This window comes from Lolium rigidum, chromosome 7 (assembly GCF_022539505.1).
Source record: "Lolium rigidum isolate FL_2022 chromosome 7, APGP_CSIRO_Lrig_0.1, whole genome shotgun sequence".
Lineage (NCBI taxonomy): Eukaryota > Viridiplantae > Streptophyta > Magnoliopsida > Poales > Poaceae > Lolium > Lolium rigidum.
This window is the reverse complement of record NC_061514.1, coordinates 98,807,911-98,824,603: the sequence shown is the minus strand read 5'-3', so window position 1 is coordinate 98,824,603 and position 16,693 is coordinate 98,807,911. Positions and strand designations below refer to the sequence as shown.

The following is a 16,693-nucleotide window of genomic DNA, read 5'->3' as shown; positions in this document are numbered from 1 at the left end:
GGAGGAGGAGGTTGACGACGACGGCAGCGGTGGAGGAGGAGGAGGACGCGGCGGCTCCTCCACCTTCACGCGACGGCGGCCCCTCCTCACGGCGGCCCCTCCTCACGGCGGCCCCTCCTCGCCGTAGCGGCAGCTTGTGCTGCAGGTGGCGGGGATGGGAGGACCGTGGCGGCATGCGGCCCTCGCAGAGGAAGGCGGCGGCGACGGCGATGGCGACGACCATGGCGGCGCGCGGCGGATTGGAGGAGAGGGGAGAGGGGAGGGGAGAGGGGAGGGGAGAGGTGAACAGGCGGGGGAGGGCACGGGCGAGATGATATAAGTTACCTTAATTCTGTGGCGCACCCGAGCAAGTGCGCCACGGAATCAACTACTTCGTGGCGCACCGAAGCACGTGCGCCACGTAAAGAGTTATTTCGTGGCGCAGCACGCCATGTGCGCCACGTAAATACCTACACTAATAATTGGTGGTGGCAGGATGTGGGCCCCATACAATTTCTGTGGCGCAATGTTCAGCAGTGCGCCACAAAATTAAGCTATTTCTGTGGCGCACCTAGCATGGTGCGTCACAAAATAACATTCTGTGGCGCATTTTCAGTGGTGCGCCACAGAACTAAGCTTTGCCTATAAGGGTTTTCCTACTAGTGATGATTAGCTCTCTGGTCTTTATTGATTGCTATCTATGAGAGTTGTTTCAAATAAGTTGATTGATGTTGGACACGAGTAAAATGCAAAAGAAAGCTTGTCTAGACTGTGGCATAGACTTTGACATGTCATGTTGGATGTTATTCTTATTATATGCTTAGTACTTATTGTTGTAGCATGACTTGTCTCAAATAGCTGAGAGTGCATAATGTGCCATTAAAAGAATCATGTTTTGTTTCCATCATAAAAAGCATAATATATTGTGGTATTATCCTTTGATGCTTTATTGGGTTGACTTGGCACATGTTTATACCATGTTATGACTACAACCAGTTCCCTATTTTATGTTGTTTTGTATTTCAGAAAATTTGTGCAGAAAATATTCTCGGAATTGGACAAAACAAAAGCTGAAGATCTAATTTTTCCGTAACGAAGACGAAGTCCAGAGGGGGCACTAGGAAGCGCCATAGGGCGGCCAAACCAGGCCTAGTCGCGGCCCAGGCCCTAGCCACGCCTAGGGGTGGTCTGGAGTCCCCTAGCCTCCACCGACCTCTCCCTTCCGCCTATAAGAAGCCTCCCGACATGTGAACCCGAAATCAGTCAGCCTCCATCCACAAAAAGTTCTGTAGCTCCGTTGCCGCTGAAGACAAGATCTGGGGGACAGAAGTCTCTGTTCCGGCACACTGCCGGGACGGGGAATTGCCCCGGAGCCATCTCCATCGACTCCACCACCATCTTCATCGCCATTGCTGACTCACATGATGAGGAGTGAGTAGTTCTCCCCCGATACCGAGGGCTTTACCGGTAGCTATGTGGTCTATCTATCTCTCTTTGTATGATCTTTATGTGATCATGAGCTTTGTAATCTAGTTGAATAAGTATATGTTATTCTTCAACTATTGTGCTACTCAAGTGGTTTTATTATGTGATCTCCGGGGACACCTTGTCCAACGGTGTGAAGGTGACAGTGTGCACACCGTGTTTGTTTCTTAAGCTTAATTTACAGAAATACTTATGAATTGTGGTGTCTAGTTAGTACCACCTTTGTATCCTCAAAGTGATAGCGTGGGGTGTCCATAGATTGGGAATGCGAACTTTAAGGAATGCTTATGCAGTACTACAGCTGAATTTGTGTTTGTTATCAAACCGGAGAGTGGTTCAGAGTAGCATAGTGAAGTGATAATATCTATGTATTCAATTATGACATCATTGTTGAGAGTGTCCACTAGTGAAACTATGATCCCTAGGCCTTGTTTCCAAGCATTGAAACACCGTTTACAACCAGTTCTGCTACATGTTTGCTTGTTGTCATTTTTATTCCAGATTGCAATTACCACTCATAATCATCCATATTACTTGTATTTCCCATTATCAAAAAAAAATATTACTTGTATTTCACTATCTCTTCGCCGAACTACTGCACCTTACCCTTCGGGTGTTCACAGGGAAGCTCTCTAATAGATCACTTAAGACAACGGGAATTAACTACAACACATGATTTAAACTTAAGATGATATATTTGTCAAAATTTGAATGTATCTATATGCTTTTACTGTCTAGATACACGGGGTTTATGTCAGGACCTCAATAGCCTACTGTGGATTTTTTTTGTGGGGCAGTAAACAGGGGAATGAAGAATTGTTGGGTTTCATGGGAGGACATGACGAAGCCGAATTATTTTGGAGGGCCAGGGTTCCAGGACTTCAAATGAGGGGCTGAGCCGGTATGATCATGTGGTGAGAGAAGTAAAGGCAAGAGTTGGGATGTTCCAACACATGCAGGTTGTGCATGAAGGAAGAGCCTCAAACATCAACGCACATAATCTAGCCCAGAGTTCTGTGATATCTTGCCATAGGCATGCATATGTAGTTTCGGATTCCACTTAATTAAGGTGTGTGTGAACTACTCCCTCTATACTAAAATACTCTACATTCTAGGCCGAAAATTTGTTCTGAAATACTCTACATTCTAGATTTTAGTCAACAAGAACATAGAATACAAAGCGGCCCTCCTTTATCTATTGAATGTCACTATTTTCAATGTAGCTTAGCTTGGTTGTTTACCTATTTAAATAGTACTAATAAATGCAGTACTAATTTATCTGATTTTTCCTAGAATGTAAATTAAAACAGAACGGAGGGAGTAGGATGTAACTATATAAATAAAGAGGTGGACCGTTGCTCAAAAAAATTCTAGAAACAAAAGGTTGTGATTTTATTGTCAAGTAATGGTGATTAATTATAGCAATATCAGTTGCAACGTCTCAACATGAGAGCCTCTTTAATTGATTTGAGAAGTCAGTTTGGAAGCCAGGCTTTCATTTTGTTTGTAGCATTTTGAAATAAATATATGTATTCATTTCATTTATATTGTAATTCCAGAAATGGACACTTGTTTGATTGCCACAAGAATTGCAAATGACAACAACATTCAATATTGAATTTGTAAATGGCTTCCATAGAGAAACGCAAATGACAGGTCTCAGCTCGGAATCGTGTTTACCCATAGAGTTATTTTGCTGGATTTTCTAAATGAAATGACGACCCAATTATGGGGCAACCAAACAGCCCACCTATGGAATTCCAAAATGAATTTCAGAATTCCAGACCCAAATGATGGATACCAAACGACTTCTGAAGGATATTTCAAGACTAAGTATATGATTGGAATCTTCATAATTCTTCCTACGCCCTACAGTCCACAAAAAATGTTAGAGTTTTACTTTAAATTTAGAGTAAATTAAACTAAAACCCGACACTTGGGAGTACATGGGTTGTCTGATTTTGAAAATTAAATCACCTTGCTATGTGTTGTGATGCATTTGTCTTATATAATCAGTTGTACAAAAATAGGGCATAAGAGTAGTTAAAATCGGATCAAACAAACACTAAAATAGGCAAAGACTGGTTGGAAAAAAAAGAACATCATAATCCATAGCAACGCCACCTGTAGCTTGGATACTATATGAAGTGTTCATCAATGGAGTTCTTTGCACCACATTTGTATTTGTGGTGGTGATGAACTAAAACCTATCGATTCCTCTTTTGAATCGAAAGATTACATCACTAATGCTCATGATTCTTGATAAGTAATTTATGGTACATTGTTGTTTGTGGGATGTTGATGTTAGGTTTCTAGAAAATTTGAGAACTATTTTGTGGTAATGTATGTATTGTTCTTTCACTTTTGGACTACGTCCTTTTATTTTTGTTGAATTTTTTCACTGTTGGGTTGGGTTTTTTAAAGCGCTATTAAAAATATAGCACACTATTAGCACCATATTTATAGGGTGTATAGCATTTGGAATAGCCCCCCACTATTTCTTTAGCAAGCTATTTTAAACACTACAAAAAAAAACACAAACTATATATGTCCTCGAGGTGCCTCGCACTAGTCGTTGCCGCATGTCGACTTACCTGATGATGTAGGATCATCCGTCCAAGGAAGAAGACACAAGCACCCACCGTAGCTGTATCTATAGAAACACCATCTCATAGAAGCTTTGTGATCCATAATATCCGTTTGTCGCATACGACGGATCAAGCTAATCCATGATCGAGCACTGACTACGGAAACACATCATGCCTTGCAGATACCATATCCTCCACTTTGTAGGGACCTCGTCAGAGGAGAAGGCCAAATGCAACTACCGTAAGCAATCCAGCTTGTTATAGAAAACAATATTGTCCTTATTGACCGATGTCTTTGCCACCACCATAGTGGGTCAAAGCCACAAAAGTAGGCTGATCTGAACAACCTGAACTCACTCGCTTCCCGTGGATTCGAAGCCAATTCCATGAGAGCCAGGATGGAATGAGGAAGACTTATATGTCATTGCCTCGTTACCGTCACCAAGAAACTCTAAAGTAACCAAACAAAAGTAATGAAAGGGTTGAAGGCAATTCTTGGTTAGTTTCGAATTGTAAATCACATAGTAATAGTAAATCTAAAATCAATTTTGGTTTCTTCTAAATCCTATGATACAAGGACAAATCTATGTCCCGGGCCCTGCATGTCGGCTTCACCCGTTGATGCTGATCAACCGCACAAGAAAGGAGAAGCAAGCACCCATCACATCTGGACTTGTATGAACACCATCTTGTAGAAGCTTGCCATCATAGTCGCCCAACATATCCAATCCATGATCAAGCATCAGCTACGGAAACACATCATGCCTTGCGGATATTGTATCTGCCGCCTACTGGAGGCCTCAACAAGAGGAGAGGCCAAACGCGACCATCGTGAGCAGTTCGCCTGTGACAAAAAAGATAGTTATCCTTATTAACCGACACCTTTTCACACACCAAAGTGGATCAAACCCACAAAAGTTGGTGGACTCTGACCACCTGAATTCCTCTTTGACTTGCTTCCCGTGGAGTCGAAGACAATTTCGTGAGAATGAGATTGAACGAGGAAGGCTTATTCTAACAAGAGCGTTTTGCGACCGGCTAGCACCCTCACCAAGAAACTCTAAAGCTAGGAAAAGGTAATGAAAAGGTTGAAGGAAATACTCGGTTAGTTTCAAATGGTAAATCACACAAGATTGACTTTAAAGTTTGTGTTTACATCCGAGTTGAACTATCCTCGTTCAATAGTTCCGAAAGGGAACTTCAGGGCTTTTAGTTTGTCGCCATTACAAATTTAAAATGAAGTTACAAGTTGGACCAAGTAGGTCCTGCCGGACCAAAATGGCCTACACGTCATTCGAGATATGCTAGCTCGAGGGACTAATGTAAAGAATTGCCATGTTGACACTGACAGTAGTTGGCGCGGGTGGGGCGTGATGGTTCTTTGATTTGTTTTCCCTACAAGGAGACGCTCCAAGTCGCCGCGTTTTGTCGGTTTGATTGATTTGTTCTTGGTATCCATTGCATTGCAGTATATTGCGTCACAATTCCCGCCTGAAATGGCGTCAGAGCGCAGCTGGAGCGGTGGTCGGGCCCTGACAGTGCTCAGCGGTCGGCAGCGACGACTCGTGCTCACTGTCCCGTGGACGCGCGGAAGGAAGATACGAACACCTCAGATCCCTTGGTGCTTGGCAAAACTGTTTCGAAATTTTGCCTCTAAATCCGGCACCATCGAAAATGGAGAGAAAGGGTCTCACAATTTTATTTCTCGTATCCATCGGACCAAATTTCGTGCGTTTGTACGACGACTTTGAAGACACGTATTGTAGGGCTAGACAAGAGTACGGCTAGTTCAAAAATGTCATATACAATAAAAATTTAGGGCAAAAAAGGCATGCGCGGGAAGCCATATGTGGTGACCGAGTGGAGATGCAGATGCTCGCACACCTACACAATTTCAGCTCCATTGAATGGAGCCGAAGATTCTAAAATAGTCTCACCAAGTATTAGAGGAACTGCCACTTGCCAGAAGAGGAGGCAACAAACAGTAGCAGTTTACACTTTACAGCTTGTTCGATTTCAGATACCAGTTGACAGAGCACAATGCTCGCATCTAATGACTGTGGCTGACAAGGTGTAAACGTGTATATTACGATTGTCGAGGAACAACAGTCATGAAATTACCTAGTCTTAACTGAAAAGGCCTGCCCACGTAACCTATGTAGAGTATTTCCTGAGAAATTTCGTGAACTCTCTTTCTTCTGTGGCCTACATTTCTAACAACTCTGTAGAAACATTCCTCGAAGGAACCGTGTACAAGGAGGAAAAATCTCATGATCCTTTTAATTTAATTCGATATAAGACGGGAGCCATATAAATAATCGGTGATAAGAACTTCAGAGGCTTCCAGCTCATACTTTATCATCCAGTTCCGACTGCGGCGACTTCGGTGCCTTCTCGCTGGGTACACCCTGCCGCTCCTTGCCTCCAGGTTTCGAAGATGCGCTGCTGTACCATATCATCCCAACCACAGCAAGGACCATCCCAACCGCAACGTGGAAATTCAAGCCTTCTTTCCCAAAGAACAGGAACCCCAGGGTTAGCACGAGAATAGTCTTCATGTGGCCGATCACTTGGAACGTGACTGCCGTGAATCTCCCAATGCATATGAACTGGCTTAGATTGGTTCCGACTGCAATCACGCATGACAGCACAATGAAGAACTGAAAGGCGAGTGGAGGAAAAGGAGAGTCAGTGTCAGTCAACACGAAAACTGTGATGTCCAAAAGCAAACCATGTGTAGAAGAATCGATACAAAGCAAAGAACATCAGTCATCCATGTCTTCAAAGGCTCAAAGTATAACACAGCTAATACAGACGTTTTTTTATATGAATTGTGTATATTTATATAAATTACTATCTAACTTTGCGGACAACTAGATCCTTCAATCATTACACAACCTTAATCATGAAATCAACTACCTGTGTTTTATGGGTGCCAAAGGTAGAGATTCAGAATTGTGCCATATTCCAATTTTAGAAGCAAATGAATGCAACAACAATTGAGCTACAGTATTTTTTTTTCTCATTTATATAATATATGATGTACTTTCTAACTACTGCACCATCATATACTGATGGAATGTTGGCAAGCATCACTATGCCATATATATATTCTTCAGTTTGTTACATACCGTCACTATGCTGGTGTAGTGAAAAGTGTCGATTCTATTCCCGGTCAGCCAGAAGTCAACAAATGGGCCTAATATCAACAGGGAAGCTGCTTGAGCTGGTGCAGTATGACCCAAAAGTTTGAGTGAGTTGAGCGAGTACTTCCGTTGAAGGTAATTGACATACTGCAGAATAAAGGATGAGAACAATAATTTATTACACAAGAAAGATAAGTTCTGAAAACATGCAAAAAATAAACTGAGTCTAGGACAAACCTTCTGCGGTCACAAATAAATAAGCGACAAATGAATAGAACCTTACTATTTACTAGCTAATTAGTCCCTCCGTTCCCAATTATAAGAGGTTTTAGCAGTTCAATTTGAACTGCCGAAACATCTTATATTAAGGAACTGAGGAAGTACTATTTTTAGGCATTAATTGGGCAAATTTTCTGTATATGTTCCCTTAGAACATAGAGTAAAAGAAAATGCTATAAAAGAGATATCAGAGAGCCATCAAAGACCCCAGCTAAGCTAAATAAGATAATGAAACATATACAGTAACCTAGGCCTTCAAATGAAAGCTTTCATACATGCCCAGTCTAGTATCTTGTATTTATTATAACCAGGAATAGCAGCTAAGGCATCAGCTAATGTAGTCATCTTTTTGTAATGACCTTAATGAACAAAGGTTGCAGTCTACAGAGACTGAACTATAAGCAGAAATAACCAGGAATAGCAGCTAAGGCATCAGCTAATGTAGTCATCTTTTTGTAATGACCTTAATGAACAAAGGTTGCAGTCTACAGAGACTGAACTATAAGCAGAAATAAAACAAGCGGTAGATATTGATATGCTATAAGTTGATGCCCACCAACAAAATAGCATATAATGTACAGCAGCAAATAAAATAAATTCAGTGACATTCTCAATACTTACATGCTGTTGCAATGCAGTGCCACAAACTGCTATTACGGCAGCTACCAATCCTTGCGCATTTACACTGACATCAGAAACTGTACACACTCCCACACCTACAAGGACAACCACTATGCTAAGCTTTGTATCCCTCGAGTAACGGAAATTCTCAAACAGGACCTCCATAATGCATAGAAGTGGAATTATAGATAGCTTCGCAATCTGAAGACATAAAATGGTGAAAGAAAAATTAGTATATAAACTACATTTATAAATTGAACAAAACAGGAGTTGCAGTTTTTACCTGATAGAAGCCAACAGAATTCCACATCAAACTAACATTCATCCCAACAATTGATAGGTTCGCGAAGAAGACAAACTTTACTAATTCTGACAGAGGTAAATGAGATGGCTGAACGTATCCTAACCATTTCATCACCAATGTCATCAAAGTGGTTGTTGCAAAATGCAGCCCAGTCAATGTTGTAGCTGTACCAACAAAAACAATAGTACACAATATTAGTGGCAACAAAAAAAATCATCAATACAATAAACATATCCATTTATGAACTTCTGGTCATCAGCGCCCAGATAAGAAGTTCTAATATAATTCCTGTGACTGTTATAATCTGAAACACATCGTACACATATTGGAAATTTGTCGCTTCTCAGTTTGTAAAATTGCAAGTTCAACCAGTTCAGTGTTCCTCGGTAAACTTCACAATATTTCACAGAATTAAAGTCCATACAAATTCAGATAAGGATATATGGAACCCAACCTAAGTTCAGCCAGTAATGTTCCATGGGGTCCATGCTTGCAGATTTTTAAGTTCAACCAGTTCAATGTTCCAATGATAAATGCCATAATAGCTTCCATTGACAAAAATAGATTTACATGTCAACAAAATTTAGACAAGGATATAAGCATGCTGTCCTAGTTTGATCAGTGTGATACAGTGGAAAGCAGCAGAGGAAAAAGGCAAAGTTCACTCAGCCATTATATAGTTGGTAGGGAGCACAGCTGGACAGTTTGGCATATAAACATAACAAGGTTTGGCATCCTATTCTTACCAAAGCTAAACCCGTGTGTAGCCATCAAGGCCTTGTTGACCATGATTATGCCAACCGAAGTGACAACATTGAACATCCATGCCCCAGCATCTAACGCTGCCTTTTGCTCCGCCTTGCTTCCTGGCGCCATGTTTGCTTATCATGTAGGGTCCAATGCTAGTTTCGATGTACGAAATCGCCTGCCTTCAGCTGTGCACCTAACATGAGAAAGTAGCTGCCATAAGTACGACAGTTAATACCAGCAAAGATAGGTAGTACTACCAGACATCATTAGATTAGTAGCCAAGTTGTAATGCCTATTCTTGAAGTTGAAGCAAATCATCTCGGAATGGCGATGATGTACAAGAGAATTGCGCATACACACTAAGGCGAGCTTTCAGTCTTTCACCATCCAGTAATCACAGATCTCGAGCGTTACCCTACATGCTCACTAATCTCGAGCGTTTGTATGGGGCTTTGCTTTCTATTGTTTATTTGTCATTCCTGAGATCTGGGGTAACACTGCCGCCTGAGAATCGCGGCGATTGTTCCGTCTGCTAGAGTTCGATTTCTCCCATGTGTGTTACCCCGTGTAAAATTTAGCTGTGGACATCTTTTTTGAGGTATATATACGGTTTTTTTTTGTAATTCAGTTATCATTGCTTACAGTCTTAAACCCAAACTACCCTCCACAAAAGAAATTCCTGTCGGTGCACACTCAGCACCACATCTAGATGTCCTCCCCACGATAGGAGATGTGATTATTTGGCCTCAAACCTGTTTGACCGTCCAAGCAATAGGAACAGACTGATTTTCTGAAGCGGCTGCCTTGCCTAACAATACACTACCAGAGTTGGTGTTGTGGCGGCTTGAATCAATAGACCATGACTGATACGCAGCTCTGAACAGGCTGATCACAGTTGTTTAGTTTGAGCTCTGTCTTGGTCCATATATATTTACTTCATCGGTAATATCTATCTCCAACTGCGATTACTGGATGGTGGAAGACTGAAAGCTCGCCTTAACGTGTCTGCGTGATTTTTCTGTACATCATCGGCATTCTGAGATAATTTGCTTTAACTTCAAGAATAGGCATTACAACTTGCTACTAATCTAATGATTGCAAATTGGACATCTTTTATTCACAAGATTGTGGTTAACCACACATCTTTTCATTTTGCTGTGATCACAGCAACAACAGCAACCAAGGCTTAGAGGTAAATGACATGATTTCACTCAATAATATGTTAATTAGGCATAATAGAAGATACGAAATTGGTATGGCACCACACGAGCACTAGCACAGGTACAGATAAGATGAGACAAATAAAACCTAGTTCCCCCAAATACATGGCACCGGCGTCCACCACCTCGAGATCAGATCCAACCAACAGCTCAATATCGTATAGATTGCAAGAACAAGAAGAGGGTAAAGGGAGGATAAGAATGAGGATCTTACCTTGTAGCTGCCGGCGTCGGGGGCTTGGAAGGGCGAGCTGCTGGAGATCTTGATCTTCCCGGGGGCTAGGTCTTCGGTTCCAGCTCCGTTGCGGCTTCAGCGTTGGGGAGGGCGGCTTCAGCGTTGGGGAGGGCGGCGAGGCGCGAGGCGACGGGGCGGGCTCTGTGCTGAGTGGGCTGGGTCGCCACGGCGGTGCTCGACGGCGAGCGTGGATGGTGAGGGGTTCGTAGTGGTTGCCGGTTGGATTGGGAATGGAAGGGGACGACCTTCCACTTTCTTTTTGTTTTTTAAGAATTTTTAATTGAGCTGACACATGGGACACAGTCCACATCAGCAAGTTATTGCATACTGTTGCTATCTCAGCTTTGACCAGTGGGCCCTACTGTCAGATTTCCTGTCAATTCCGAGAAAATCATATATTGCCGCTCTGTGGAGCCTCCGCAGCCAGTAACCAGTGGGGTCGTATATTTTTCAGGAAAAGACATATATTGCCGCTCTGTGGGGCCTCCGCGACCAATGACCAGTGGGGTCGTCTATTTTTCGAGAAAAGACACATATTGTCGCTTCCGATATATGTCTTTAGAGAATATCATAGAGAGAAGCAACAAGTTCGCTAATTAATTATTCTTAAGCTAGACCGGAGAACCGCTGCGCTGCTCGTCTCCCACCGTCGGACGGAGCGACCATCACCGCGGCCTCATCGCGCCGCCGGCCCGTCCCCCGGCGGCGTCGGACGGACCGCGGCGCCGCACGTCAACCACGGCTCCAGAGCACTTGTTTCGTCCGCACACATTGTACCCACCGCGAGAAAGTCCGCCGCAAGCGCATCCACCGCCCACGACGACCGGGATTTGTTCCGCGCACCAATTGGTAGTATAGCTTGGTAAGACCTCCGCTTCTGCCTCCCCCGCCCCCTAATCGATTCGGTTCCCGTAATTTATTGGAGTTTGCAGGTACGAAATAGTCCTCAATGTCTGGTCGTAGCGGGTACACCAGCGAGGGTGGAGATTCGATCATGTCGTGGCCACGTTCTATTTCTCCTACCTCGTCGGAAGTGCAGGTATCTAGCTTCAGCTCTCTGTACTACCGTTGAAAGTTCCGCCATGGCCTGTTGGAGTGATTTCAGTTGTTCTTTTTTCCATTATTGTTACAGATTAGCTAAGCAAGCCGATGATCCATGGTACATTGCATACCAAGATGAATCAACTCGGTGGTGTAGCCGAAGGATGGATTTGGAGGAGAAGGTGGCCAATTTAGGTGATGAATTGGCCCGTAAAACCTCGATGATATTCGAGCTGAAGCGTATTGTGGAGGAAAAAAGAAGAATTCAGAGCTTATTCGCAAGGAGAAGTTGAGAGTTGAGACAAGATCTTACCGTATTTGATCAAGTGGTAGAAAATCTAGAACATGAACTTAAAGTGATGGGAGAGGAGAAAAGCGATTCATCTCGTGCGGTTTTATTAGGTGTCATCCCTGTCCTAGCGCTTATGTGGTTCGGTAGACGATTTAGTATAGAATTGTTATTCAGTAGATGGCTCTAACCACTCGTATTTGTTGTGGCTCTAAGCACTCGTATTTTGGCGTACAATTTCCTACTTGTGCTAAGTAATGCGCACGATAATTTTAGCATGCATGAACATTTTATAAAAGTGAAGGGATCCCAAAAGTGAAAGCATGTACCAGCCTCCGGATCAAATACATATCAATATCTTCCCAATCAAGTTGGGATAGAATTCAAATCATACATACGGATGTACATGGACACATCAAGAACGTGGAGAAGCTTTTTTGAGACGGAGGTAGTAGTTCGAACAATTTTATCCCAATTGGAAATTGAAAAATACAAATTTATCATAATTTATCCCAATTTGCGGCGTCGAACACGGCCGCGCAGCGATGGGCAAGAAAGGCCGGGACGACGGGCGGCTGAGGGGTGGTCATCAGCGCCATCCGCCGTTGAAGCGATGTTATCGGCGATGGCTTCAATGTTCGTGGCATCGATGACCAGTGTCGGAACCGCCGCTGTCTTGGTGTACTTCATCAGCGACGGATCTGCGGAGGGCTGGATCGGCGGCTTTGCAGCGCGGTTGTAGACGATGGCTTCAATCATCTTGGCATCGATTCGCACTCCCAGCAGCGGAAGTGAGACATCAACAGGCTCCGACATTGAAGGCTGGGTCTGTGATACGTCTCCGACGTATCGATAATTTCTTATGTTCTATGCCATATTATTGATGATACCTACATGTTTTATGCACACTTTATGTCATATTCGTGCATTTTCTGGAACTAACCTATTAACAAGATGCCGAAGTGCCGTTCTTGTTTTCTGTCGTTTTTGGTTTCGAAATCCTAGTAACGAAATATTCTCGGAATTGGACGAAATCAAGACCCGGGGGCCTATTTTGCCACGAACCTTCCAGAAGACCGAAGAGCATACGAAGTGGGGCCACGAGGTGGCCAAACCACAAGGCGGCGCGGCCAAGGGGGGCCGCGCCGCCCGTGGTGTGGGCCCCTCGTCCGCCCTCCGACTCGCCCTTCCGCCTACTTAAAGCCTCCGTCGCGAAACCCCCGAGGCGGAAAACCACGATACGGAAAACCTTCCGCAGACGCCGCCGCCGCCAATCCCATCTCGGGGATTTCGGAGATCTCCTCCGGCACCCTCGCCGGAGAGGGGATTCATCTCCGTGAGGACTCTACACCGCCATGGTCGCCTCCCGGAGTGATGAGTGAGTATTTCACCCCCGGACTATGGGTCCATAGCAAGTAGCTAGATGGTTGTCTTCTCCTCATTGTGCTTCATTGTTGGATCTTGTGAGCTGCCTAACATGATCAAGATCATCTATCCGTAATACTCTATGTTGTGTTTGTCGGGATCCGATGGATAGAGAATACCATGTTATGTTAATTATCAAGTTATTGCATATGTGTTGTTTATGATCTTGCATGCTCTCCGTTATTAGTAGAGGCTCGGCCAAGTTGATGCTAGTAACTCCAAGAGGGAGTATTTATGCTCGATAGTGGGTTCATGCCTCGCATTGACACTGGGACAGTGATGAGAAAGTTCTAAGGTTGTGTTGTGTTGTTGCCACTAGGGATAAAACATTGATGCTATGTCCGAGGATGTAGTTATTGATTACATTACGCACCATACTTAATGCAATTGTCTCGTTGCTTTGCAACTTAATACCTGGAAGGGGTTCGGACGATAACCCGAAGGTGGACTTTTTAGGCATAGATGCGCTTGGATGGCGGTCTATGTACTTTGTCGTAATGCCCAATTAAATCTCACTATACTTATCATGACATGTATGTGCATTGTTATGCCCTCTCTATTTGTCAATTGCCCGACCGTAATTTGTTCACCCAACATGCTTTTATCTTATGGGAGAGACACCTCTAGTGAACTATGGACCCCGGTCCATTCTTTTAATACTTGAAATACAAATCTGTCGCAATACTTGTTTTCACCGTTTTCTCTGCAAACAATCATCTTCCACACAATTCGGTTAATCCTTTGTTACAGCAAGCTTCGGTGAGATTGACAACCTCACTCGTTTCGTTGGGGCAAAGTACTTTGGTTGTGTTGTGCAGGTTCCACGTTGGCGCCGGAATCCCTGGTGTTGCGCCGCACTACATCCCGCCGCCATCAACCTTCAACGTGCTTCTTGGCTCCTCCTGGTTCGATAAACCTTGGTTTCTTTCTGAGGGAAAACTTGCTGCTGTGTGATGTCTACGGGAGCTTCTATTCTTGTAGACAGTGTTGGGCCTCCAAGAGCAGAGGTTTGTAGAACAGCAGCAAGTTTCCCTTAAGTGGATACCCAAGGTTTATCGAACTCAGGGAGGAAGAGGTCAAAGATATCCCTCTCATGCAACCCCTGCAACCACAAAGCAAGAAGTCTCTTGTGTCCCCAACACACCTAATAGGTGCACTAGTTCGGCGAAGAGATAGTGAAATACAGTGGTATGAATAAGTAGTAGCAACGGCAACGACACCGAAAAGTGCTTTGCCCAGGACGAAGAAACAAGCGGTAGTAATGTAGCAAGTAGTAACGCGAAGAAAACAAGTAACAAGCGTAGTAACTCAGCAGTATTTAGGAACAAGGCCTAGGGATTAGACTTTCACTAGTGGACACTCTCAACATTGATCACATAACGCAACAGTATAAATGCATACTCTACACTTTTGTTGGATGATGAACACATTGCGTAGGATTACACGAACCCTCAATGCCGGAAGTTAACAAGCTCCACAATAATGCTCATATTTTAGTAACCTTTAGTGTAAGATAGATCAATAGACTAAACCAAGTACTAGCATAGCATGCACATTGTCACCTTCATGCATATGTAGGAGGAATAGATCACATCAATATTATCATAGCAATAGTTAACTTCGCAATCTACAAGAGATCATGATCATAGCATAAACCAAGTACTAACACGGTGCACGCACTGTCACCTTTGCACACATGCAGGAGGATTAAACTACTTTAATAACAAATCACTAGAGTAGCACATAGATAAATTGTGATACAAAACATGTTGCAATCTTAAAGAGATATAAATAAGCACCTCACTATGCCATTCAACATTGAGTAAGTATTCTGTGAAATATGGCCTAAGAGACCCACACGGTGCACACACTCGTCACCTTTACACACGTGGGACTAGGAGTCTCCGGAGATCACATAAGTAAAACTCACTTGACTAGCATAATGACATCTAGATTACAAGCATCATCATATGAATCTCAATCATGTAAGGCAGCTCATGAGATTATTGTATTGAAACACATAGGAGAGAGATGAACCACATAGCTACCGGTACATGCCCCGAGCCTCGATGGAGAACTACTCCTCCTCATGGGAGCAAAGCAGCGGTGATGAAGATGGCGGTGGAGATGGCAAGCGGTGTCGATGGAGAAGCCTTCCGGGGCACTTCCCCGCTCCGGCAGGGTGCCGAACAGAGACTCCTGTCCCCCAGATCTTGGCTTCGCGATGGCGGCGGCTCTGGAAGGTTTTCGTGGGTTTCGTCGAACGCGTAAGGGTTTTCTGATCCAGGGGCTTTATATAGGCGGAGAGGCGGCGCCAGAGGGTCGAAGGGCTGGCCAAACCCTAGGGGGCGCGGGCCCCCTAGGCCGCGCCGTGGTATGGTGTGGTGGGCTCCGTGCCCCCCTCCGGTCCCTCTCGTGTGTTCCGGATGCTTCCGGGGATTCTAAGATCTTTGGCGTTGATTTCGTCCGATTCCGAGAATATTTCGTTACTAGGATTTCTGAAACCAAAAACAGTAGACAACAGAACCGGCACTTCGGCATCTTGTTAATAGGTTAGTTCCGTAAAATGCACGAATATGACATAAAGTGTGCATAAAACATGTAGATAACATCAATAATGTGGCATGGAACACAAGAAATTATCGATACGTTGGAGACGTATCACTGTGCGCATCATACCTTCCTCTTGGGGTTGCCCAACGAACGTGTGAAATACACGCCATCAAGCATATTTTCTGGCGCCGTTGCCGGGGAGATCAAGACACGCTGCAAGTGTAGTCTCCACTTCTCAATCTCTTTACTTTGTTTTTGTCTTGCTTTATTTTATTTACTACTTTGTTTGCTGCATTATATCAAAACACAAAAAAATTAGTTGCTAGCTTTACTTTATTTACTGTCTTGTTTGCTATATCAAAAACACAAAAAAATTAGTATACTTGCATTTACTTTATCTAGTTTGCTTTATTTACTACTGCTAAAATGGCTACCCCTGAAAATACTAAGTTGTGTGACTTCACTAGCACAAATAATAATGATTTCTTATGCACACCTATTGCTCCACTCCGCTACTACGAGCAGAATTCTTTGAAATTAAACCTGCTTTACTTAATCTTGTTATGCGAGAGCAATTTTCTGGTGTTAGTTCTGATGATGCTGCTGCCCATCTCAATAATTTTGTTGAACTATGTGAAATGCAAAAGTATAAAGATGTAGATGGTGACATTATAAAACTAAAATTGTTTCCTTTCTCATTAAGAGGAAGAGCTAAAGATTGGTTGCTATCTCTGCCTAAGAATAGTATTGATTCATGGACTAAATGCAAGGATGCTTT

At 43.5% G+C, this 16,693-nt stretch overlaps 1 protein-coding gene across 1 annotated transcript; it reads right to left on the bottom strand.

Annotated features, from left to right (window-relative positions):
• Window positions 1–6,116: 6,116 nt before the first annotated feature.
• Window positions 6,117–10,709, bottom strand: LOC124674460 (UDP-rhamnose/UDP-galactose transporter 6-like). The gene is made up of 6 exons (XM_047210503.1): window positions 10,587–10,709; window positions 9,149–9,345; window positions 8,382–8,566; window positions 8,099–8,299; window positions 7,184–7,345; window positions 6,117–6,712 (listed from the first exon to the last, which is right to left on the bottom strand). Exons 2-6 carry the CDS (start codon window positions 9,276–9,278, stop codon window positions 6,401–6,403), a joined length of 990 nt encoding a protein of 329 aa, XP_047066459.1. The 5' UTR covers window positions 9,279–9,345; window positions 10,587–10,709; the 3' UTR covers window positions 6,117–6,400.
• Between the last annotated feature and the right edge of the window lie 5,984 nt (window positions 10,710–16,693).

Excerpts from the sequence above, each read along its gene's own strand:
- LOC124674460 (XM_047210503.1), bottom strand. The coding sequence starts at position 9,278 with ATGGCGCCAGGAAGCAAGGCGGAGCAAAAGGCAGCGTTAGATGCTGGG. Across the intron at positions 7,346-8,098 it reads GCACTGCATTGCAACAGCAT|TATGTCAATTACCTTCAACG; the intron begins GTAAGTATTGAG and ends TTTATTCTGCAG. Across the intron at positions 6,713-7,183 it reads ACTACACCAGCATAGTGACG|TTCTTCATTGTGCTGTCATG; the intron begins GTATGTAACAAA and ends CTCGCCTTTCAG.